At 39.2% G+C, this 24,956-nt stretch overlaps 1 protein-coding gene across 4 annotated transcripts in view; it reads right to left on the bottom strand.

Moving 5' to 3' along the window:
* Dad (Daughters against dpp) overlaps window positions 1-24,956 on the bottom strand; it is a 65,708-nt gene that overhangs the window by 14,977 nt on the left and 25,775 nt on the right. For all 4 annotated transcript variants that reach the window (XM_076317217.1, XM_076317218.1, XM_076317219.1 and 1 more), the window contains exon 4: window positions 21,110-21,196. In XM_076317217.1, coding sequence (XP_076173332.1) covers window positions 21,110-21,196 — 87 coding nt within the window. The remainder of the gene's footprint in view (window positions 1-21,109; window positions 21,197-24,956) is intronic.

The following is a 24,956-nucleotide window of genomic DNA, read 5'->3' as shown; positions in this document are numbered from 1 at the left end:
GCACCTAAACAGACCGATTAAACGAGCAGTATTGTTTGAAATTTAAAAAAAATCGATTTTTGTATTAAAAAATAGTTCGAAGTTTTAAGAAAGAAATGTGAAAGGTCCAAGTCTTCGAAAGAATCTATTTTTGGAAGTACGTAGAGCGTAACAATCTTGGCTCACGCATAACTGGCCATTATGGAAACTTTGAACTCGTTTTTTTCGAAACTATCTTTTCAGAAACAGTGTCCAAGATATCTCGAGATTCAGCCAACCGATTACTTTGAGATTTTGCACACATCTTTACTAGAGCGTTTATTAAGGAATGGTGTAGCAATTTTTGTAAAATTTTCATTATTTCGGAAAATATAAACAAAGAACGAAGAAATGTTTCTAAATTCGACAACTCGAATACAAATAGCTGCCATTTTGGAAATTTTCACAAAAATCAAATTGTTCGAACGTCAAACCCTTTGAGAAGCTTTTAAATAACGCTAAGGACCACAACGTACCTAAATTTCAGTCAAATCCAAAATATTGCTCCGAAGAGTTTCCAATTTGGAAAGTACTCCTCTAATTCGATGAATGCATTTTATGCAATTGAATTCTTGAAGTACGGTTAGAAAGGACTAAAAAATATCATCGATTTTCCTGATCGAAGAAAGCAGTCATCGTAAACAATCAGCAAGTCATCGATCGAATGTAATGGTTCCAAATCCGATAGAATTAACTTAACCAATCTTCGAGATTCGGATGAATTCGCTTGTAAATAGCGCCCCGTGCTCGAGAACCCGTTTCTTGGTACTCGGAATGCGCTCTCGCGGTACGCTAATAAAATACGAAAGTATCCTAACAATTTGTATAAAGTACTTAAAACAACGCGTCGAATCTGTACAGGCTGAACGTGCGCGAAGAATCAAAGTATCACTTAACCGCTGCTGCGTTCTAACAAAGACTAACCGGAACCAGAGACGAGAAGTGATGAAGACTGTCGTTAAATAACTTACGGAAACCGAATCCGCGATAAAACGATAACCGCGGAGAAACCGAGTGTTCGAACGGGTCGTTGATCGAAAGAAGCGTGGACGAAATTGGTGGTGGAAAATGGAGGGAAAAACGTCGAAACGTGGCAAGTACACGCAAACGTGCTTAACTGCGATCAGGCTCGGTGTCAGCATCTTCCGGAAACAGGGACTGGTTAGAGGCGTGCGCGTACACGCTATAGAGTAGCGAGGCGACGCGACAATCTGCGCACAAGTATTACGGGTAACGCGTGACACGCGCAAGGGGGAAGAGGGGACGGGGGGTGAATGTAAAACGTACACACGCACGCGCAAATGTTTCTGAGGTTCTCCGACCGTGTCTTGCCTATATAAGATACGTGTTGACGCTTTGTAATGGCAGAATAAAAGATGGCCCGACGCCAGTGAAGGCGCCACATACCAGGCGCCGCCTAACCTCTCTTTCCCTCCGTCTCTTTTCTTCGAGAATGCACACCGCTCGCCGCGTCTCACCCCCCCTCGCCCCGTTCGTCTCACCGGGCTGCTCCTCGACGCCCCACCTAAGGCTACCTTTTTCGCTACTCCGCTTCGTTGCACGACTCAACCTCTGCGTCCTTCTACGACCTCCCGTGTGTACAAGTATCTACTCGGGCTGGCTCTCCCTGACGCGACCCTATGCAAACACGCGGCATCGGTGCGTAGCTACGCGCCTATTCAAACCTCTGGAACTGCAGCTATTTGTTTTGCTCCTGGCTGAAAACCGAGTCGGAGTTCTTTACGCGGAGATTTCTCCGGAACGTTTGTCCTTCCGCTAGTTTGGATTTGGGGAGTGGATATGTATCGTCCGGTGAATAGACGAGTGGTATATGCGTGTAATATGTATAACATGTGTATATAATATGTATGTATAATATGTATGCATATGTATAACATGTGTATATATTATAATATGTATGTATAACATGTGTATATATTATAATATGTATGTATAACATGTGTATATTTTATAATATGTATGTATAACATATGTATATATTATAATATGTATGTATAATATGTATGTAAAATATGTATGTAAAATATGTATATAAAATATGTATGCATAATATGTATGTATAATACGTATGTAAAATATGTAATACGTATTATAGCGGGCAAGATGGAACAGACCTGGATACTTTTGAAATAATATATCGATGTTATCTTACTTCACGATTATTTCATTCGCCAAATACGCTTACGTTATCTTGTTTCGTGGAGAAAATAATCCCACGAACAACACTCCTCGTTGAAAACGTAAGAGAGTCGTGCGAGCGAACAAAGAAATTGTTAAATCTCCGATCAAACGCCGAAGCAACATTACGCGCAACGAAATGAAAAGCTTTCGTTCTATTCGTTCCGGTATCTAGGTACAATATTTGAAAAGCTGTAAGAACACTAGGATATCAAAGTATCAAGGATTTTATCGTATACCACTCCTGGTTAAATAAAAAGCTCCGCTCGCGTATTGAGCGATAAATATTCCACGACGATTACGTAAAAATTGCAACTGCACGAAAAGGAAGCACGGGGGAAATAATTCGCAACGAATTAAATAAAACCTAAGAAATTAACTGTACCGATGCCCGATACTCCAAAGGTTATCTCGCCAAATTGTTAGGCCACTTGGTGAAACGTTGTTTCAGATTTGAAAGAAGAAAACCTGCGACGAGTAAGGAACAACATTCGTGTTTCCTTCGGTTACTTGCACCTGGTATCGTGTTTCTCTCGATACGAAAGCGATATTTGTTTCTAGAAATATTTTACAAAAATGTAGTCGTTGATGATCGAAATTGCGCGATATAGTTTCAATCGTAAAAATTGTAGAAGAAAATTAAAAACCAGGTGCTCCATCCGTGGCTAAAAATTGTGATTGTGCAACGTAATCGATAGATACCACGATACTTTTCTTTGTACAATAAAATTCCTTAGAATAAAGCGTTTGAATATTATCTATTCATATACATACACGCCTAGTACCGCGTATAACCTCATCCGATGAAGAAATCGCATAATACAAAAGTTGTCAATTTCCACGGTATGAAACCCAACTAGAACATACTACTGCGTCAACGGTGCCTCGTCAAGATGGTTAACATTATCCGTAGAGACAGGTATATCACATAGAGAATTATAAAATTAGAAAGCTTTTGAGAAAATGAATGTCGTGCGTGAGATTCTTTAATTAAACCTACTGAGACCGAAGATACGAATGTTGCATGGAAGGTCGGGTGATCGCAAGGTTAAATATAAATTAAGTTATAGATTTAAATTGGTAACAGTATACGGGATGTGTGAGCTAGAGCGAATGGTAGAACTGTATAGTCGGAGATTGCGAGAAGCTTTGCAGTGTATTAATCTTTACGTTAATAAGCAAATAAATAAATATAAACAAAATTCTCCCGCTGTCCACTATTCTTATTTCCCCACGTTCCGATGTATATATATATTTACCTCGTTAAAAGAATAAAAGTCGGTACAAGTATTAAAAAAAAAAATGTAAACAGTTTGCGTAATTCTCCTCGTTGAACAACGTCAGACTTCAACACCCGTGAACCATGGTGTTAAAATTTTATTAGGTCGTTCGGAAAGTAATTTCGTTTTCCAAAATCGAAAATGTATAATTTGATCAAATATTTACACACTCTAAAAAAATCGTGTTTCATTTTCATCGAAAAAACGAAATGACTTTCCGAACAAGCGAAATTGTTACTTCGATTAATTTCGTTCACGTCGGTTTGCCGCTCGTTCGTCCGATGTTCGCGGAATGTCTCTATAGGGCGTCCATATTGCGCCGCGCGGTCCGAATAGAGTTGCAGAAAACGCATTGTTCAGCGTGGACCGTAAACTGCAGTTAACAAGCCGGTTAACTGTCCGTGCGTTATAGTTGATTGGTCGCGCTGCGCGCGGCAAATAGCGGCTTTCAAAACAAAGCTATCGATCCACGGCCGGTCTCGCGAGAGAGTGTCATTGCACCGTCGGAATTCCTGCGAACGACCTTCATATTTTTTCTTCTTTTCGCGCGTATTCGCGTGCGACACGCGTACCGCACGGTGTACGGTATGCACACGTTATGATCGTGCATCGCGTATCGCCGATCCATTAGGAATTCTCTTCTATTTTGAGCGAGCGAGGAAAAAAGAACCGTATTGCACCGCTGTGATTGCAAATTCTAAACCTTCTCGTTTCACGGTACGAACTAACGTACGAGACACGGGACCGTTCGAACATTTTGCATATGTTCACCGTCGCTCGTACATTAACTGGCTCTTTTTCTTTCAAATGGGACGCAAATCCAATCTAGCCCGATCTCGCCCGATTACGATAATAACTGCATTCTTCAACCTCGCGAATCACCTGCCGCTATTCGAGTAGGTATCGGGTCCTACCGTAATCGACGAACGGACCAATAATCGCCTAAGCACGAACACGACTTTTACTTTCCACGTACGATACATTACCGATCAATATTTCCAGTTTCTTCTCGCTTTTCCTCGTTATTCGTCGTTCCTTTTTCCGTTTCTGTGGAAATTCAACAACTCGATACCTTGTCTTGGGTTCGTGTCCACACGTCGTTTTCAATCCCCGTAGTATGTAAAAACTCTTACACAACCATAAGTGGCATTTATTTTTTAAGTAATAAAGTAATGTTTTAATCTCACTTGCGAAACTGACGAATAAATGTAACGTTTCGAATACCTTTTACAGACTAAACCAAAGCACAACAGTTTCATCACCCAAGTTCTTCAAGCCTTGTACGTTTATGAAACGTATAGCAAGAAGTATAAACACACGAATTTTGGACGATTTAATACTATAAAGTACATGGACAAATTATCGTATATTTAAACTTTTTACACGGTTCGAACAAATGTCTGAGACATCCCTGTCATGACATTTAACGTGGACGTAACTCTGCACCTTCTCTACACAGTTACGCTCATTCCTGTTTGGACTTATGGCATTCGACTATGGGGCTGCGGAAAAAATCCAATATAGACGTAATTGTTAAGAGAATACCTTTGTATTTTATTGATGGTGACATCTGCGTGCATAGGAAAGAATAAAAGAACAAAAGAAGATCTAGACTGTTATGTGGCGAGCATGAGTATGGTCACGTGCAAAGAGTAACATGTGAATATTGGTAAAATTAAGTGTAAAGCATGTAATATATATAATAAATATATATATATATAAAACCACAGTGCACATTTTCCTTCAGTAATTCAACGATTTCAAAAGAAAGTCTCACGAGCTCTGACCGTGAAATGGATGCAGCAAATTATAAAAGAAATCTGTTACATTGCACAAAAATAGGCTACTAAATCATCCGAACGTACTGACGAAAATTCTAACCACAGAGAGCTCGAAAAATGAAAAAGAAGTAAATCATCCTCAGACTTTGCACCGAGTGACAATTTGCACTCTTAATGCAATTTTGAAGACCCATCAATGAACAGAACCTTCTCGAGCAACCACTAGACACATCTCGTTTGTGATACAGTTGCAAATACAAAGGAATAATGTGTGGAAAAAATAACAAAAAAAATTCGTATAAAAATTTTCCACGCGATACCTTCGAAATAATACCTAGACATCAGTGTTAGCGAACAATTGTAGCCGATTGATGAGCTCGAAAGATTAAAAAGAAGTAAATCCTCAGACCTTGCACCGAGTGACAATTTGCACTCGTAATGCAATTCTGAAGACCCATCAATGCACAGAACCTTCTCGAGCAACTATTAGACACATCTCGTTTGCGATACAAGTGGTCAGTTGCAAATACAAAGAAACGATGTATGAAAAAAAAAAACGTACAGGAATTTTCCACGCGATACCTTTGAGTAGACATCAGTGTTGGTGAAGAATTGTGGTCGATTGATTGCTGGTGAAACGAGTTCGGTGAATCCGCGAAGCGCCACGTGAAACATTCCGCGAGCGATCCGCGCGCGTAGGTAGCGTCGATCGTCAAACGGACATACCATTTAAACGAATAAATAAACGATAGGAATCTAATAAGATCCGGTCGTGTAATAAAATAATAAAAGTCCACCGATGGCATTAAGAAGCAAGAATAATAGATCGAGATAAGCATCGCGGCATAATTTACGCGTGTATGTTACCGTTGAAACTTTTATGCCTTTATTATTCTCATATCGCGATAATATCGCTACAATCCAATGCGGTGCCTATTTTTATCGTTGTAATTAGTATCGTTTCTTTTCCTTTCAGGCGGACGTGCACCGTCTCGAGTAAGTAACGCGAATAACGACAAGGTACGAAGAAGAGAAATAAAAAAAAAAAGAATGAAACTTGTATCGTGCGTAAAGTTGCAAATTGTAATATTTACGTTAGGGTAATCGTGCCCGATCACAGAGAGGAAAGCTTCGGGTACTTATCGGGTTCCCCGTTTCTTTCCGTGAGACATTTATAAAATAGGAATCGCTAACATCGTGGAACGATGCAAGCAGATTGCACGTAAACCGGCAATTAGATCGGCGATTAGATTCGCGTAAATAGGAAAATTATCTCGGTAATTAACTTCCCCGATTTGTGTATACAAGTTCGCCGTTGAAGTGTACATAATTCCCTGTTTTTTTATTCGCACGGGTACATACCAGAAACATCGTTCCCGTTAGAATTAACACTGCTCACTTAGTACTTCGCGTTCGTGAAATAACTTAATAGTTACAACTCCTAAGTAGTAGTTATAATCCACACAACTGTGATTAACAGTTTCGTTTCTAAATATTCTACAGCTCACGATATTCACAACGGTGAAATAAATACAATTAATAAGAGAAGTGTGGTAGAGTTGAAAATGCATTGGACAACGGTGCAAGGAATTTCATTTTCAACCTTACCTATTTGTTCACAGTCGCAAAGACACATTACAATCAACATGTTATTATATAATAATATATATATCGTTATTATCAACGTAACAACGACGCGTATCGACAGGTACAAGTATGACGGTGTGAACGAATTTGTGAGGAAAAATTTCTCGGTGCAAGTCACCTCGAAGAATTCGAGAACTCGGGGAAATTCCTGAACAAAGTTTTTCACCAAGTGAGCATGCACGCTCGATCGTGGAAAATATATATAATGTTCTTAGGCGAGCGCTGCTTAATTCCCGACTCTTTTTACCTACAGCCTCTGTATCTAATCTTCCTCCCTGGCCTCAGTCTGGCCTCCCCCTTGTTCTCCCTATCGGCGTTCTTCTACCCCGCACACATTAGCCGAGCATAAACACGATACGCAATGTCTGCGATTCGCTCCGTAAAAGGCGCTTTATTCAAAGAAAGCGCGCAACGATGCAATCTCGTTCCTACCGTTCGACAACTCGTCCATATTTCGGCGTGCATGTTTATTGCAAAAACGGAGAATATGTAATTTGATAAAACGTTTATACACTCTGGAAAAATCGTGTTTCATTTTCACGAAAAAAAAGAAAATGACTTTCAGAAGAAATCGAGAGAAAGAGGTAGAGCGAAAGCTCTACAAGAGTTGTAGACTGAATTTGTTTTTATGAAGAAACAAACCACAAAATGTTAAATAATTATTGAAGTAAGTGTAAGTTACGATTATTGGATAGAATATTGTGACAGGGAGGTAAGAGTATGTCGTTCGACGAAAATAAAAAGAAAACGATTAAAATAACGTTTAACGTGTTGTAGATTCATCGAAATTCTTGATCGATGAATTTCTAAAACGAATGTTACCTTCGTCGCAAATAATAGTGTTTAGGTACAAATAAGGTACTCTTATTTTGAATACAGGTATCCTTTGTCGAGAAACTTTACGATTTGTCGTACTTGGAAATAATACTATTTCTATAATGATTTTTCATGTATCAAGTTTCAATCGGACCAAGTTGCACGATTCAAACGTACGACGAATTATCATGGAATAATAAAAATTCGAAAAACTGGAAAAGAATTTATAGTAATATCTTTCTGTGCAAGAGTGCAAATTTTTACTCGTTTGTTGTATTCTTGTCGCTAATGTCCCACAAGTTGATTCGACATCTACGCACGATTATAGCGATCAATTTCTTCATTGTACGGTATAGTGATATTCTCTTTGCGGTCGATTAATCGTATTTGTAAATCGGTGTAATTTCTTCGCAACTACGCCGCGTTAATGGGCAACCGAGCAACAATACTTATCGAGTCGATTAATTTCAAGCGAACTGGATTGCGTGACGTAAACAACTCTAGGAAATTCGATTGTACGCATTTGTATCGACGATAGATGTAAATAATCGAGAAAACGAGCTTTCCGTAATATTAAAAAACACTCGACTAAATTTTCCTTCTTCGTCGAAGCGTTTCGACCTATACTCGACTGGAACTTATCGACACTGTAATTTATTCAATTAATCTACCAATACACGCGACGCACAGTGGAGTATTTGTTCGAGCTAGCTGGCCAAAATTATTTATTTCGTTCGTTTAATTGATTCGGGATATAATTACTTACTTAGGACGATATTTGAATAACACAAGGATGAGAAACGATTATAATACTCTTTCTAACGATTTAACTGTTTCTCTTAAAATAATCGCACGTGATTATATTAAATATATTAAATAGAATGAAAATATTTGTGCAGTGTATAAAAACTTGTGTTACACACCTTGCCCGTATAAATTCTGATCTGTTACTTTCGATTCTTCCAATATCGTCTATTCCATTTTCTATGTAACGAATTTCTCCGTTAGTTGCATGGACAGATACTTTAACAAATCTGATCGTTACAAGCCAAGAATAATGCGGTGACAAAGGAATCGGACCGTGCCAAATAATTCCGATGTTATTTGTGCCACAAATTAATCACGGTAGCGCAAACGAATTTTGAAAAATATTCGCCTTCGAATTTGTACCGTGGTCAAATTTTTGTTTATATTTCGACTGCTATGATCAACGTTAAGCGATATAAATATCCAATCACTGAGCTCGTTCGTACCGTGTTTCACTGTCAGAATTTAGTAACGAGTCAAACGAGAATATACGTGCACTCTCCTTAATCTGATGTCAATTTTCGACAGACTTGGACACGATCGAGGTATATTATCGTTTTCAAAATAAATACATATCCGTCACTTGAACCGAGAAGAATCGAATACCTATAATATGATCCGTAATACTCCAATTTACAGAATCTATATACATTAGGTTGTTCGGAAAGTAATTTCGTTCATTTGGTGAAAATGAAACACGATTTTTTTAGAGTACGTAAACATTTTATTAAATTATATATTCTCCATTTTGGAAAACGAAACGACTTTCCGGACAATCCAATACAATACTTTACCCCATAAACTTTATCGTTCGATGAGAAACGAGATCATTAGATTCGTCGTTTTATTTTTCTAAACATGGTACTAATATTTGACGAACATTCCACGTAGATCTTTCCACTCGTTCGTATATATACACTTGTTGAAATTTCAAGTGTCATATTTCCTATACGATACAAAAACCGAAATAACTTCTCGAACGAGCCCCGATAGAATTCTTCTACCGATTGTGCACACGAACGTAAATTTTGCAAAGTTGTTTACTCGCGCTTAGCATCGGTGAAAAAACGGCTGGCTACTTGTAGAGTAACCTAATAGATAGAAAATAACACGTTCGTCGGGGCATCGGCGAGAAACGAGAGATATACGAGGCCATCTGTCAAAGTTTGCACGCTCTTCCGAGAAGTTCGGTCTCACGCCTCCTCGGTATCGAGGCAGCTCGAGTGTTTCAATCGGCGTCGCGTCGATAGAACGCGGCGCCAATCGGGTGTGCATAAATGCCGTAAAACCTGACGCTCGTTCCACTTGGATTCAACGCGATAAACCGCGCCGCGTTACACGGTTACGGGCCAGAACTCGTTGGAACATTTTTTCCATACCGGCACGCGTGCTTGTACCCCTAATGCCCGTTATTTCTATCGACCATTTCAATTAAACGCGTACCTACGCGTACCTCTTCGGTGCAGATACGGACGCGTGCGTTTTTAAGTCTTCAAATGTCGCAATTAATAACGATAATGCAACGATAACGATAGATACATACGTCTTCGTTTCATCGAACTGGTACACAAGATTGCACCGAATATCGAGTACTGGAAATAACGGTTGCGTATGGGAAATGGAAGAAATTAGGGTAACACTGAGCGATAAAAAATTTAGCACCCTTAAGTGGAATTTAAAGTGTTAGGAGAAGAAACGAATAATAACGATTGATTGGCAGTGGAACGAAACACTGTAGAGAGTGTTGTTTTTTCTTTTTCTTTTTTAGGAGGCTTCGTTTTCGAGACAATCGAGTTGAGAACACATCGCGAAAATCGATTAATATTGGAGAAACTTTGAAAACAGGGGAAAAAAGAAAGGAAGAACAAAGTCGATTACGATTTCGAAATTTCACTGTCTCGACATAAAGGTTGCACATAAAAGTGTACAGGCCTTTCGATAATTCAAAGAGAATAATTCAAAGATAGTTCAAAGAGAAAGAATGTTAAATATTTCTAAGAAAGAAAATATTATAATATTTTTTTGTCTTAATCGAAAATATTGCGTTGTTCGAAAAGTCATTTCGCTTTTTCGGTGAGAACGAAACACGATTTTTTTAGAGTGTATAAACACTTTATTAAATTATATATTCTCCATTTTGGAAAACGACTTTCCGAACAACCCAATAGTATCTCTTTCCTATATTGAAAATAATATTTCCTTCCCGATTGGAAACAGTACTTCTCTTCCAATTGGAGACAATATTTCTTTTCTAATTAAAAATTGTTATCTTTAGATTACCTTCGATTGTTACTGAAACGCGACAAACATCTACGTAAGATATTGTAGAATTTCGTTGTGAGTTCTCGACCTTACTTTCGTGAAACTTCGAGTCTCCTTTAGTGTTTCGTGTTTCGAAGAAACGCGTAGGAAGAGCGCGTCACCGATTCGTGAAACTCGCGGAGAAGCGGGTACGGATATCTGTGTTCTCGTTGTATTAACTTACAATTGCGTGTCGCGTCGCGTGGTTGGTTAATTGTGTCCCTTAAACGGTGGAAAACACTATCGAGAAGTTTTCGAGAAGGTAACACGTTCTGGATTCCGTGTCGCGATCGGAAACGTGCGACCGGCTGCTTTTTCGCGTTTATACGAACGGAGGAGCGGCGAGTGGCGATGTCGTGGCGATATACAGTTGACGAAGAGAGCACTTCTGGATCTATTTTCGCTCGATCGAAAGATTGAGGCCGTCGACCTAAACGGATCTCTCGACGAGTGGAGCGAGAGAGAAAGCCGATAGCTGTTAGAACGAACCCAACGAGACCAGGAGGGAAAGAGGTAGGAAACAAGGGAGAAGACGAACGATGAAACGAAACATTCGAGACGAATCGATAGAGAGGAACGAGACAAAACTGGGGAACCGGGGGAAATGAAGAGAAAAAAAAAAGAAAAAAGAATCGGTGGACAATTGAATCGTACGACCGGTTGTTAACCGGATTCGTTAGTCGTTGAAAACGTGGAACTGTCGGTCGACTTTCCCTTCGCGCGGAAAGTAAATTAATATCGGAAAATTGGAGCACGATTGTTACGAGATACTCGAGTAAATACAAGGTGGACCGAATTGGGGGGAAATTTTCGTTGAATTCTTTGCAATCTGCGAAAAGAGAATAATAATTGTATTCTACGGAAGGTAGACATTTTTCGAAACGGTCAGTCAGAATTTTTCATTGAAATAATCGCTCGAATAGTAACGATTGATTGGCAGTGGAACGAAACACTGTAACGAGTGTTTTTTTTTTTTTTTACGAGGCTTCGTTTTCGAGACAATCAAGTTGAGAGAACACATCGCGAGAAATTACGAGAATGTTAGGTTCGATTTTTATTAGGTTGATTTAAAATACATACGTATTTACGTACAGTGTACGATTTCTATTAGGTTGTTCGGAAAGTCATTTTGTTTTTCTTTTTTGGTGAAAATGAAACAGGAATTTCTTAGAGTGTGTAAACATTTTATTGAATTGTATATTGTCTATTTTGGAAAACGAAATAACTTTACGAACAACTCAATACAACGACAATTGAAAGGTTAAGAGTAAGTACTTATGTTTAACACAATGACATTGACCCATCGAAGAGTGCTAACCGATTTGACTTTATTGGGGTGTTCGAGGGGGTTATTAACATTAAAACTACCGATAGTAAACATATTCCTATTTGCATCAGACCACATACAAAGGAAACCACAGAAAGACATAAATTAGTTCACGAGTACCATTAGTTGTCAATTTCGATAATTGTTCAGGAATATTGTAGACAAAAACCACGGTTACTAATTAAATAATTTCAAAAAGAGGTCTAAACGGGTGAAATTGATCCCTTTGGTAGTTCTAATGTTAATCGAACAGATCGGCTATTTGATTCTGTTGCAATTTGTCGGTTTATCATCTAGACGGTTTAATAGCAACTCTATTTACTTTTTCACCGTTTTACCTGTAAAACTATTAATCTTGTCGATCGAATTGCACGTATTTCCTTCGAAAACACTTATCCCACACGTCGTTGAGTTTTTCTTCGGCTACATTGAAAACAATGTTCGCGAATGTGATTAATACGTTAATGCTCCGGAGTGCAACCAACGTGCGTTAAAAGAAACAGAGCGGTGTATTTATAACCGCTGCAATATGTACACAAGAGCAGGTATCTGTCCAAATTCCACGATATTGGTACCAGGTACGTTGGTACGTATTGGTCGTCGATAAGCGCGTTGCTTTAATAATAACACCTTGATATCTACGTGTCGACCGTCGTTTTATGTAAGGCCCGCCATTGGCTAACGATGTCTGACACGCCTAACATCATCGTTGCGTTGGCTCCAACATTTAGGTATTTGCGAAATCCAAGTATAATGAACGTTAAAATTTGTCAACGAACAAATAAACTGCGTGACTCGATGTTTTATTTCTGTACTATTCCTGAGAAGAAGGGCTGCGCAAAGTATTCGGTTGTTCGGAAAGTCGTTTCGTTTCCCAAAATGGAGAATATGTAATTCAATAAAATGTTTATACACTCTGAAAAAATTAACCAAATTTATTTTGGTTTATACACCAAAAAAAAAATAACTTTCCGAACGATCCAATATACAATGATTTTATTCTGATTTTTCCTCCTTCGAGCGGTTTCTCAAAGAGATTTCGAGCCGGATAAAGATGATATCTTACACGAGGCTATTTACTCGAACTATTTGCGATACAACGCAAGAAGCAGCAACATTTTCAGGGAAAATCTATAATTATCCGAGTAACGAGCAGCAGAACGAAGACCGTTTCGAATTAGACGAATCACAGGGACGGTGAACGTTAGAAACGATAGGCATCGCGAGACTAATTGCAACGTTTCAACTTCCAGTCGTTACCACGTTCAACTGTCTGTTCATTTATTTATTTTTTTTCCACTCGACGTCATCCTTGGCGAGGAGTGGCGAACACTTTCGTTTCGTAATTATCTTTTCTACTCGTCCCTTGTTCCCGATGTCACGTATTGGACAATCGTGTTAAATTATTTTCAAATTACCACGAATTCGATCGAACAGTGAAATGGTACTTTATTCGTTCGAATGAAATGGAATCGTCCCATCCAAGGTTCTCAAGAAATGATTCGAGTCACGTTCGGACTCGTTTCAGTTAGTGAAACGTCACCGATTCGTTTCTAATGGCTACTCTCGCAAAGACAAGTCGAAGAGATATCAAAATTTGAATTTTCAATTTTGTTATTCTTGTGGTTGTATTGTTCCACGTTCGTGTTTCTCATCAAATGGCTATCTTTCCGAGCACGCTTCTTTATTTCCGTTTTAGAGGAGTATCCACTACTGGATACGTGATATCACGACACATTATAATAAACAGTACAGTCTGAATCTTACAACACTTTTCAACATTTTAAACATTTTAATTCAGAAGTACACGAGCACCGACCGTATGAGTACACTTGTCCCTCGATTTACGCGGTCAGATATGTATACACACTCACACTTATCGAGGTCGTAAAAATTTAACATCGAACTCGACAATCGCGTTAATTCGCTCGTAATACGAAGTTTGTCAACTTTTATTTACACGATATTTCGTTCTTTAAGTTTATCATTTTCGTACGACTCTTAATCGTCGCCCAGCGGGCTCTGGGTCCAGATGTTTGCTTTGACCCGTTGTTTACGTCACAGTCGCGAAACAACAACCGGTAGCTGTTTACCTACTTTCGAGCTCGTTATCGTCCAACGAATAAAGAACTTATAAATCTACTAACGCGAAACTTCGATCGAAATCCACGTACTCGAACGCGACCCAATAAGATTCAATTACGGAGCGAAATGTTGATATCTCGAGTTTCTATTCGTTTTTGAATTTTTCGAGCGCATCTATTAACGCATACGTTAATCATTTCTGTAACATCGTATTGTACACTGTGAGAATTTTAATAATACGATGCACTCGCCGTGATACGTTGTGAGAACAAGTTTTTTTTACCAATATCCATCGAGCGATAAGTTCCATTTTTAGTATGTCCGTCGCTCGATACGACTTCGATTGATGCTTCCAATCGTATCTCACTTTTAAGAGAGCCATAATGCTGAAGGAATAAAATATTGTACGCACAAGTGAAAATTACTTTAATCTCGGTAGACGAATTCTTAGAACCTTAACCTTCCCTTTTAATTATTCCACCTAACGATTCTCGGAACTTTAACGGGCAAAAATATTAACAACGAAACTTTTCACCGCAAAAAGATACGAGACTTCCTGTATCGTGTATTTGGTATCGTCTTCGAGTATATGTATATATAAAAGTATCAACACTAGAACTAACGACGTTAAAATAACGATTTTTGAACTTAGACGAGGAAAGGGTAAATTAATTTACGAGTACCATTAATTGTCCCTTTCGATAATTGTCCACGAATATTGTAGGCAAAAACACCGTTAATACTTGAGTAATTTTAAAAAAAAGTTTGATACAAATTAACTCTTTTAATAGTTCTACGCTGAAACATTTAACGCGCTAGAACTACCGACGAATTTCAGAGTATTAAATTATTACTCATATGTATCTAAAAAGAACAAAATAATTGACGAAGAAAAAGAGGAATTTATAAAATTGATCGTGTGCGTAGAATAGAAAAGTCATAACGTGTTCAGAAAACGTGCTATGGAATTTAAAGTAAATTTCATTTTGAAAGCAGTTGGAACCAATTGGATTTTTGACTGGTTAGTAAATCTGTTACTACCGTGTTAACACGGTGTAGATATAGAGGAACACTATTTAACCGTACTCTCTTTTATTCGTTGTTCGAAACTTTTGGCCGTCTCTCTACGAAAAAAAAGAAATCGAACCAGAAGGAAGAGCGTCAGTCGGAACGAGTGGGGAAGAGAGCGAGGATTTTCTCAGCAAATGGCAAAGAGGGTGTCCTAGATCAGGGGGATCTCGCGCGGAAGAAAAGAACAGACACGAACAACCTGTTGCTTCGCAATGTCGGGGATATCTGTCTCTATTCAGCGGTTTCACGCTGCGTAATGCGCAACACGTTACGATATCCCCTAACCGACCATCGCGAGATACACTTCCGTGCAATTCGTACGAAATGCATCGTACGTTCAAAAAGTTTCCGGACTTTGTACAGTTCGTTGGCGGATACGATATCACGTTGACGTTTCACGCGAAATTAATTTGTATAAATTGAGTAACGTGGATGAATTAAATACGATATACGAAAAATATATTAACTAAACTTTTGAATGGAAAAGTCGAATGCATTCGCGCAGAAGAAGCATATTTTGAAGTCGATCCATTTTGAGACATAGTACTCGAGCAAGAATTAACAAAAATGTCCATTTTTTAGTTACAATTAATTGCTTAACAACTCCTTCGTTGTCGTTTTAAAATCAATTGAATGTGGAATTTGTAAAGGGACTTTAAGCACGTCAATAAAGAAAATGGTAATAATAATATTAATGATAATTTCAATGACAGTTTGTTTCTTCGATTTTACTATAAATGCCTGTCCAGCCTGTGTATATACCATTGTAATACGGTTGCGTGAAATACGATCGACGTACCGAATATACACATAGGTGGAAGTGTATTAAAAGAGACAGTTTCGAATCGAAAGCCTGGAAACGTCTTTCGCGAACGTTCGATTCATATCCCACGATCCTTGGGAAATAAATGAAGCTATTTTCGTAGACACCGCTTACGTTATTCAGTATCGCCAAAAGGGACGAATACAAGCAAGATTCTCGAACGTGATCGGACTCTCGATCGACTTTAATCACGATTTTCAAGGTAGCGCCGTCACGCCGCTCGGAATCGCAAAGCGTACGCCTTCGATCGGCTTTCGTCTCGACGAAAGTCCTCGAGCGGCGTTTTCCTCGCTACCGAAACGATCGATTCGATCGAAATCGACCGTACATTCGCCGATCGTGATTCTCTCGTCGAATCGGTAAACGATGTTACGTTCGCGACGACGACACGAACGCTCGAATCGACCGTTTCTCGCGAAGCTGACCCGCGCGATTCTCGGTTGGAGACGACCGCGTTCGATCGATCGTCGTCGCTCGAGCACGCACGTGACCACGACAAGGAGGCCTAACGCCAAAATAAATCAATAAAATAGCGAGTCGAGTCGAGCGCGTGCATGCATTCGAGGCGCGCGTACAACCGTGTTCGTGCTACACTGTTCGCGCGGGGAACGAATAGCTCCAAGGAGGAACGAGACGCGAAGAATCGAGACGAGACGAGACAAAAAGAGACGAGACGAGACCAGACGATACTAGACGAAACGATACTAGATAAGACGAGACCAGACGAGACGAAACGAAGCGAGAAGATATGATACTATACAAGAGACGAGACGAGACAAGACAAAAAGAGATGAGACGAGACCAGACGATACTAGACGAAACGATACTAGATAAGACGAGACCAGACGAGACGAAACGAGACGAAACGAAACGATACGAGACGAAACGAGACGAAACGAGACGAAACGAGACGAAACGAGACGAAACGAGACGAAACGAGACGAAACGAGACGAAACGAGACGAAACGAGACGAAACGAGACGAAACGAGACGAAACGAGACGAAACGAGACGAAACGAGACGAAACGAGACGAAACGAGACGAAACGAGACGAAACGGGACTTATCGAGACAAGACGAGATGAAATGAAACGACACTAGACGAGACGAGACAAGGAGAGACAAGAAGATACGAGAAGAAACGAGACGAGATAAGACGAGAAGAGACAAGAAGAGACAAGAAGAGACGGGACGAGACGAGAGAAACGAGACGAGATAAGACGAGACGAGACGAGACGAGACGAGACGAGACGAGACGAGCAAACGAGCGAGGTCGAGACACGCGGCAGCTGTCTCGCTGTCTGGCGCCAGGGTCCCTCTGTTCCCTGAAACAGTCGCGCCAAATGCCACCCACCTTAGCCGACCTATTGTGCCATTCTGAAATCTGCATCCCAAGAGCCGGCTTTTCCTCTCTGTTCTGCCTGTTACATACGATAACTCGCGACCTGTTCGGTTCGAATAAGACGCGACTACTTGTCCGCCTCTGACAGAGATTTGACGCGATTATTTATCATTTCCACGAATAAAAAATATTCCACACGCGAGACAATAGTTTTACTCAAAAATGAATCTCAAGAACTGTAATTTTCGAAGAAAATATTAAATTCTTTTCCATTTTATCGCAAACTTCCGACGACATTCGAGTTTCACCGTTTAAAACTATTTTTTATCAAAATGGCCGGCACGACTACCCTGCACTTAAGGTTCTCCTCGGGTTTCTTTACCAGTCGTCGAACCCTATAATTCGACCTGCTCGATCGTTCCTCGTTAAATAAAATTCCCAACAAGTCGACGATATCGTACGTTAAGGAACACACTTTCGATTAGCTAAACGGAAGAAAAGAAGCAATAATAAATACTTATCGGATCTTTGTCTCCGTCGCTTTACAATTCTCTTCTACGGTTCACCGAAGAGACACGCTCGAGACCATTTATCATAAACGCGATTCGTGGCTGGCTTTCGAACGTCTGACGTCGTCGAAACGGTGGCCTTTGCATTGGCAAAGGCAGATAGCAAATGCAAAGGTCCTCGAGCACGGGGAAAGCTCGAATCTTCAAGGATTTTCGGACATTTTTCGTTACCGACACGACCTTTCACTTTTCAAGTTTCTACGCCACGACTATCGAGACGACATTACTGACGAGAAGAGGTGGGACCTAAATTTTTTTCAAACTTTTTCTGGTGATTCTACAGCAAAAATAAGTAAACACATAGCCGAAATTTCTTGCCATTGCTCATTGTTTGTAAAGATGTTTATCGTTTAAGTTTTTTAATTTCGTCTTATGTGTAGTTTCTTAATACTGGAACTACCAAAGGGATCAATTTGACTTGTATTGAACTTCTTTTTAAAATTTCTTAATTATTAACGGCGTTTATGTTTACAATATTCGTGGATGATTATGAAAGTAGACAACTAATGGTACTCGTAAATTAATTTGCCCTTTCTCTATCTAACTTCGAAGAATCTCGAAAGAGATGAAATTGTATTCCCTTTACCTTTATTAATTTTGTTTTTACTTTCATATATTCTTTTATTTCTATAAAAAAAAAAGAAAAATAGAAATTAAATACTCGCGTAATATTTGAACGGATATCGAGTTACAACATTACTCGATTTGTTACAATTTATAGTGTAATTTTTTTTTCCATAAAAATGTCATAAGAACGGTTACTCCATTGGATAAAAAATACAAGTTTTACGAAAGTTTGAAAAACAAAAGTTGACCGATCCTTGCATACATACATTTTCTCTAATAATATAGGGAAAAATTGGAAAAAATTTATGGTAGTTTTAACCCTCCCAAGATCATTCTCCACTCAGATCACCGAACTGTAGATTAGGCTTTTGCGATTCGCACGGTTTGTATGTAAATTCAAGCGTGCTCCTCCGACGAAGATAGAAACAAAGTATGCAACATTGTCGGATAACAGCAATCGAAAGAGGCGTTAAAAATTATCTCACCGAGCGTTTCGAATATTCAGCAATTTACAAACACGTTCATTTAACGTTACGCTTTAACGCGTTCGCAAGTATTGGTAATTTGCAATCTGCGCGATCGGTACATTTTTTTGGCACACTTATCGATCGATCGAACAGAATTCGAAAATCGCTACCCGAATTTTTTCGTTTCTACGATGATATTTTTATCGAAAAAGAGAAGGTCGAATTCCATTTCACCCAATCGATTTCACAGCTCACAGTTCTTTATCCTGTCGCAAAAGTCTCGAGAAAAATTCCATTGAAAGAATGAAAAGAACATTGAAATCTTCGAGGCTCGATATCACCTTCGTAGTGTAATTTCCTGTGGATAAAAAAAAAAATTCTCTACACGTGCGCTATAATACGCGCGCGCAAATTTTCACCAAAATCAATCTTACAGGTAAGAAGAATTTCCTTATGATACAACGTGCAAATATTTTCTGGAACCACTGTACAAATTAAAACGTACTAGGTTGTTCAATAGGTACAAAATTTATCCATCTATTGGATTGCTCGGAAAGTCATTTCGTTTTCCAAAATATAAAGTATATAATTCAATAAAATGTTTATAGACTCTAAAAAAATCGTGTTTCATTTTCCCCCAAAAAAACGAAACGACTACCACACTATTATTAATATGCAACACGGTTGCACGTAAATGAACCTTTATGCAGCTCATTTTCACGATCGAAAACGATTGGGCGACTCGAAATCCAAGTCGATCGTATCGAAACCTTCTTCTATTTCGTGTCTATCGAAGATGGATTCTTTAAAGATCTCTCAGAGTCCCGGGGACCTGCAAACCAGTTCAGCGGGCGAATCTTTCCGATGGTCTCTGTTCTCTTGGACACGGAAGTGAAAAACGCGGCGAAAGACGAAGAGAAGAAATCGTTCGTAGCATCGTTCAAGGTTAACCACGTGGATATAGGCGTAGCCAGTGACCAATGGCGTAGCCGGAGGACCGCCATCTACCCACGGAACAACCGTTAAGCCTAATGAACGGCATTTACACGGTGTACATTTTTTCATCGACCGACTATTAGCGAGTTCGTTCGCTCTCTGTTTAAATATTTCGCGTTTGCATATTCGAAACGGTAAAACGTGTCGTGAGCAAGAATCGTACGGTCACGGAAAGAACGACGACGAATAACGATGAATAACGACGCGAAATTTCGGAATTGCAATTAACAACGATTATCGAAGCTCGAGAAATTAACCTGTTACTTGTGCAATAAAAAAAATTTGAAAAATCCAGTTCATATTGCTGTGCGAACACCTTATATTATTCAACATATTGTTATAGCTTATGAAAATAACTTTCGTCGTCTCGAAATTTAAGAAATACTGCTATTATCTATGCGAGCACTTTGTATTTTTTATCATCTTGTCCGAGTGTAGTTTCTGAAAATAACATTCCTCTTCTCGATTCGAGTGTCACAGACGATACCAGGGAAATTGTTCAACTCGATTGGTCTTCTAATTTCTCGCGGCGATGAGAAAAGGATACTAATATTAGGATATAAACTATTCGCGGAAATCTCGAATGTTCTCATTACGGTCCAAAAACTTTCCAATTTCTCCGTATCAACCCTTTGGACTCGAGAGGCGATCCTCGGTCGCCACTTAATTCAGTGTACTATTTCCGACTAGGGAAAACTTCGTGGAATTCAAATTGGAATTTAAATATCACGTTCTTGTAATGTATAAACGTATGTATTCAAAATATACAAAAGTGTTCCATGATTAATTTTACGACTCGAAGGATTTTCTCGAGGCGTCGGTTTCTGGTTGCAAATAAGTCTCGAGTGTAAAGGGTTAAGCTACTTGTATCCCGATCGAACCGTTTCGTACGTTAAACTGATACATAAAATGTTGTAATGTTGTATCGATAACAACAACGACGGATTGAAAGGTTGAAACGGAATGAGAAGAGTGTTATTATCTATGTATAACTTTCAAGACATATATAGTTACCTTCTCCGTTGGTGGTAAGGGAGCCAGGAACTGGCAGGGTTGTGCTGTTCTTGCACCGACGTTGATCCCCTTCGCTGGGCGCACGATCTGAAAATAAACGCAACCCTTTTATTAGAAGCTTCCCTCGCGAGAGACTCTCGCGCTCCTCGAGTTGTTTTCTCAATGAATCTCGTGCCTCAATGGCGCGAATAATTCGAAAGAATACGACGATACGCCACGATCAACGATTACCAATACACGGAGATGTATGTACAGTGGCTCGAAGAAATATATTCGTACGCTACATTATAAGTAAATTAACCTAACCTCTAAGTTTGATTTTAACGAAACTTTGCGTGCACGTATAGAGCACAATAGTGCATACATGGAGAAATTTTGTCCACAGAAAGTTTCTTTAAGAACATGAAATCAAGTCTGGAAGGTTTTAATGTTTTTTTTTTATTTTTCTAATGCAAAGTCCCTCTTCTTGGAACTTTTTTACCACGGTACGATAGAGCAGTAAGGGGTGAATATTTTTCATACGAAGTTTCACTCTACTTCGTACCAACGCGAAGTTGTATCAGGTTGTTCGAAAAGTTACTTCGTTTTTTTGATGAAAATGAAACACGATTTTTTCAGAGTGTACAAACGTTTACGAACTCTAAAAAAATCGTGTTTCGAAAAAAGGAAATGACTTTCCGTAGAATCCAATACTTGAAAAATCGAAGAGCGTGCGCATACCTTTTCGAGCCACTGTAGATTCGTGGCCGAGTGAATCATAGTTCTCGTGGAAATTCGACCGGGACGGTCCGCTCTGCACCGACCACAAAGGAGGTGACAGAGTCGTCTAAAATAATGATTCGCCGGAGGCAGATCATTTATCCTCACCGTTGTAGGAAAGTCCTCGTTTAACGTTCGAAATGACCGACTAATTCTCTCGTAAGAATGCTATCTTCCATCTCGGTTGCGGCCAATGCACCTGTAACTCGTAACCCGATCGTTTGTTCGCGTAATAAATTCTTGCCGCCACGCGTGTTGGGTTTGTTCACCGGCTTCATCGATCGTTGCACGCGTTCAAATGACGGATGCCCGAACATACTCGATCACGGTGTTTCGTTAAAAGCATACTAGTTTAATAAACTCCATCTGTCGCGAAAAGAAGACGCCATTGTTTAAGTAACAGAATACTTCATTCAACTTCCTGTCTTTAGTTCACACCCTCGATGTTAAACTATTCTGTCATCGAGAACGAAATTATTCTTAAGCGATAATGTAAACGTGTGTGGTTACGTGTGTGGATACAATTGTACGTGTAATTTACAAACGTGTAAATAATATTAAAGTTATAATATTGGGTTGTGAGGATAGTCACTTCGTTTTCTTTTCGGTAACAATGAAACAAGATTTTTTTAGAGTGTTTAAACATTTTATTAAATTGTATGTTCTCCATTTTGGAAAACGAAATGATTTTACGAACAACCTAATATTAACTCTGGAACGGTAGACCGTTTCTTCTGTGTACTGTACAGTACCTTGAAGCCTTTTCGGTTCAACGTGATATTGCACATTTTGTACATTTTGCACATATGTAAAAAATTTGGAAAAATTATACCAAATAATTTTACTCTGCCTTCGTGTACATATAAATGAAATATTGTAAATAAAGATAACTAAAAAAAAGAAGCGACATAAATAACTTCTCCGATAGTTTTTAACCGTCTGTTCTTTTATAACAAATCGCGTATTGTACCGATACTAATGTCCAATACCGTGTGTACATTGTACCTACTCGGTTGAATGCGCATGCGCGGTGGCTGGAATTCCCCATCCCGTGTGACCGAAGCTTCGAAGTGGCGCTGAACGTGTATCGCGTGTTTTATAAATTTTCATTGGATCTCGATCAAAGTATTATCAATGGATTTACCCGAAGAAACTGACACCAATCCGAGCATTTCTAATTACCAACTTAAATCTATAACCCAATCGATACCTAACTTACAACCGTTCAATCTTTCGTAGAAATATTCGTATTCTCGTTCACGATACTCATTCGATAATCCAACGCGGGAATAGCCAAAGTTTTTTCAAATTACGTATTCAACGATTAATTTTCGCACGAAGAAAATACTCGAGATTACGATCGACGTGTATTTTCTTTTCTTCGTGGTTCTACTTTTCTTTCGATGGTTGGTCGCGCGAGACCGGCAAATTTTCCAACGCGCGGTATTTAAAGATTGTTACAACATTATCGAGAAGCACGATGTAATGCCGCATAATTCCACGTGAACGAAACGAGCCAGATCACGCGACTAGTTTTTGCCACTCGGTGAAAAACGAAAGGAACGAGCGGTAACATTTCGAGCGGCCCGATTCCCATCTCGTGGATCGGCGAGGAGGACTAATGGCGGACGGAGAGCACGGGAGAGAAGATGGGGATTCATTGACTGAAAGAGAGGGTGACGTCAGAGGACAACAAGTCGAACGAGAGGGCGGCCGCGCATTCTTCTTGAATTCCAGCGGCTCGTTCCAACGGGAGAAGAACGTTTCCTAGGAGGCTGGCGGTAACGGTAGCAAAAGGAGAAACGCGGTCGAATATATTAAGAAAATGACGAGGATTCTTTTCTCGGGCGAAAAATATTTTCACAGACGCTCGGTTCGAGACTCACGGTTCCAAGAATATCTTTAATTGAGAAATATGGATGAAAATTAATCTTTCCAATCATTTCTATTCAAGGAAGGATTATTCCTGATAAACGTAAAAAAGAATGAAATGTATGATTACTATGAATGAAAGAAATAAATGTATAATTACTATAAATAAAAGAAATAAATGTATCATTGCTATAAATAAAAAAAATAAATGTATCATTGCTATAAATGAAAGAAATTAATGTATAATTACTATAAATAAAACAAATGAATGTATAATTACTATAAACGAATGAATAAATGGAAGTAAAAAGACGTGATGAATAAAAACGATTTAACGTTGCATTACTGATTGAAAATCCTTCTCAAATTCACTGAACAATATTGATTCCGATACGAGCTATAAGTGATAGTAAATTCGTGATGAAAATTTCGTAAAAAATATTTTGTTCGAAACATCGTCCTCTTACCTGTTTGCACCGCAAGATTCGATCTTTTGTCGCAAATACAATCGTACGCGTAAATAAACACGAGCAATTCCGCAACTCGTGGTAATTACGTTCGCTTCTATAAACGATAAAAAAATTGTTCTCCGAATTAATCGTGACAACGGTTGCGACCAGAGAACGATATCGTCGAACGATAAAAACTATACTCGACAGTTTTCGTCGCGAAACGTTCACGTATTACATGTGTATCGCACGATTGTGGACAATCGGCGTGCAAATAAATATTTATTCGTCGATAAGGACTGAATCGATGAACTTGACAACCATTGGCCGCGAGTAAACACGTTTATACGCGTATTTACAAAGTATGCGTACGATCCGCGTTAGTTCGACAAGTACCCAAGCGTTCGATTAGGCTGAAATCGGCCTAAATCGTTAAATTGACCGTACGTCTCCATCGACCGATATAGAGACGTACAAACTCGTCGTTAAACCGTTCTCGATCTAACTTCAAGGTGAACGAACACTCCAATTATTAGCCCGTTACCTTTTCCTTCCCTCTTCCCTTTCCTACCGAGAAAACATATTACGTATTGTTGTATTAAGATATTTATACGCGCAGTTATGTCATTGATACGCGGCCAAGCATCTTCTTCACACGACGTGCGATACAAAGGTACAAAGATGTACGGAGGAAGCTCGCTAAATACTAGCGCGCGAATTTTCTTCGTTGTTTCGAGCGTTGTTCGTTGTTGCGTCGATAGAATTGA

The sequence above is a fragment of the Ptiloglossa arizonensis genome, chromosome 7 (genome assembly GCF_051014685.1).
Source record: "Ptiloglossa arizonensis isolate GNS036 chromosome 7, iyPtiAriz1_principal, whole genome shotgun sequence".
In the NCBI taxonomy this organism is placed as follows: domain Eukaryota; kingdom Metazoa; phylum Arthropoda; class Insecta; order Hymenoptera; family Colletidae; genus Ptiloglossa; species Ptiloglossa arizonensis.
The sequence above is the reverse complement of the archived record's forward strand: the minus strand, read 5'-3'. Positions and strand labels throughout refer to the sequence as shown.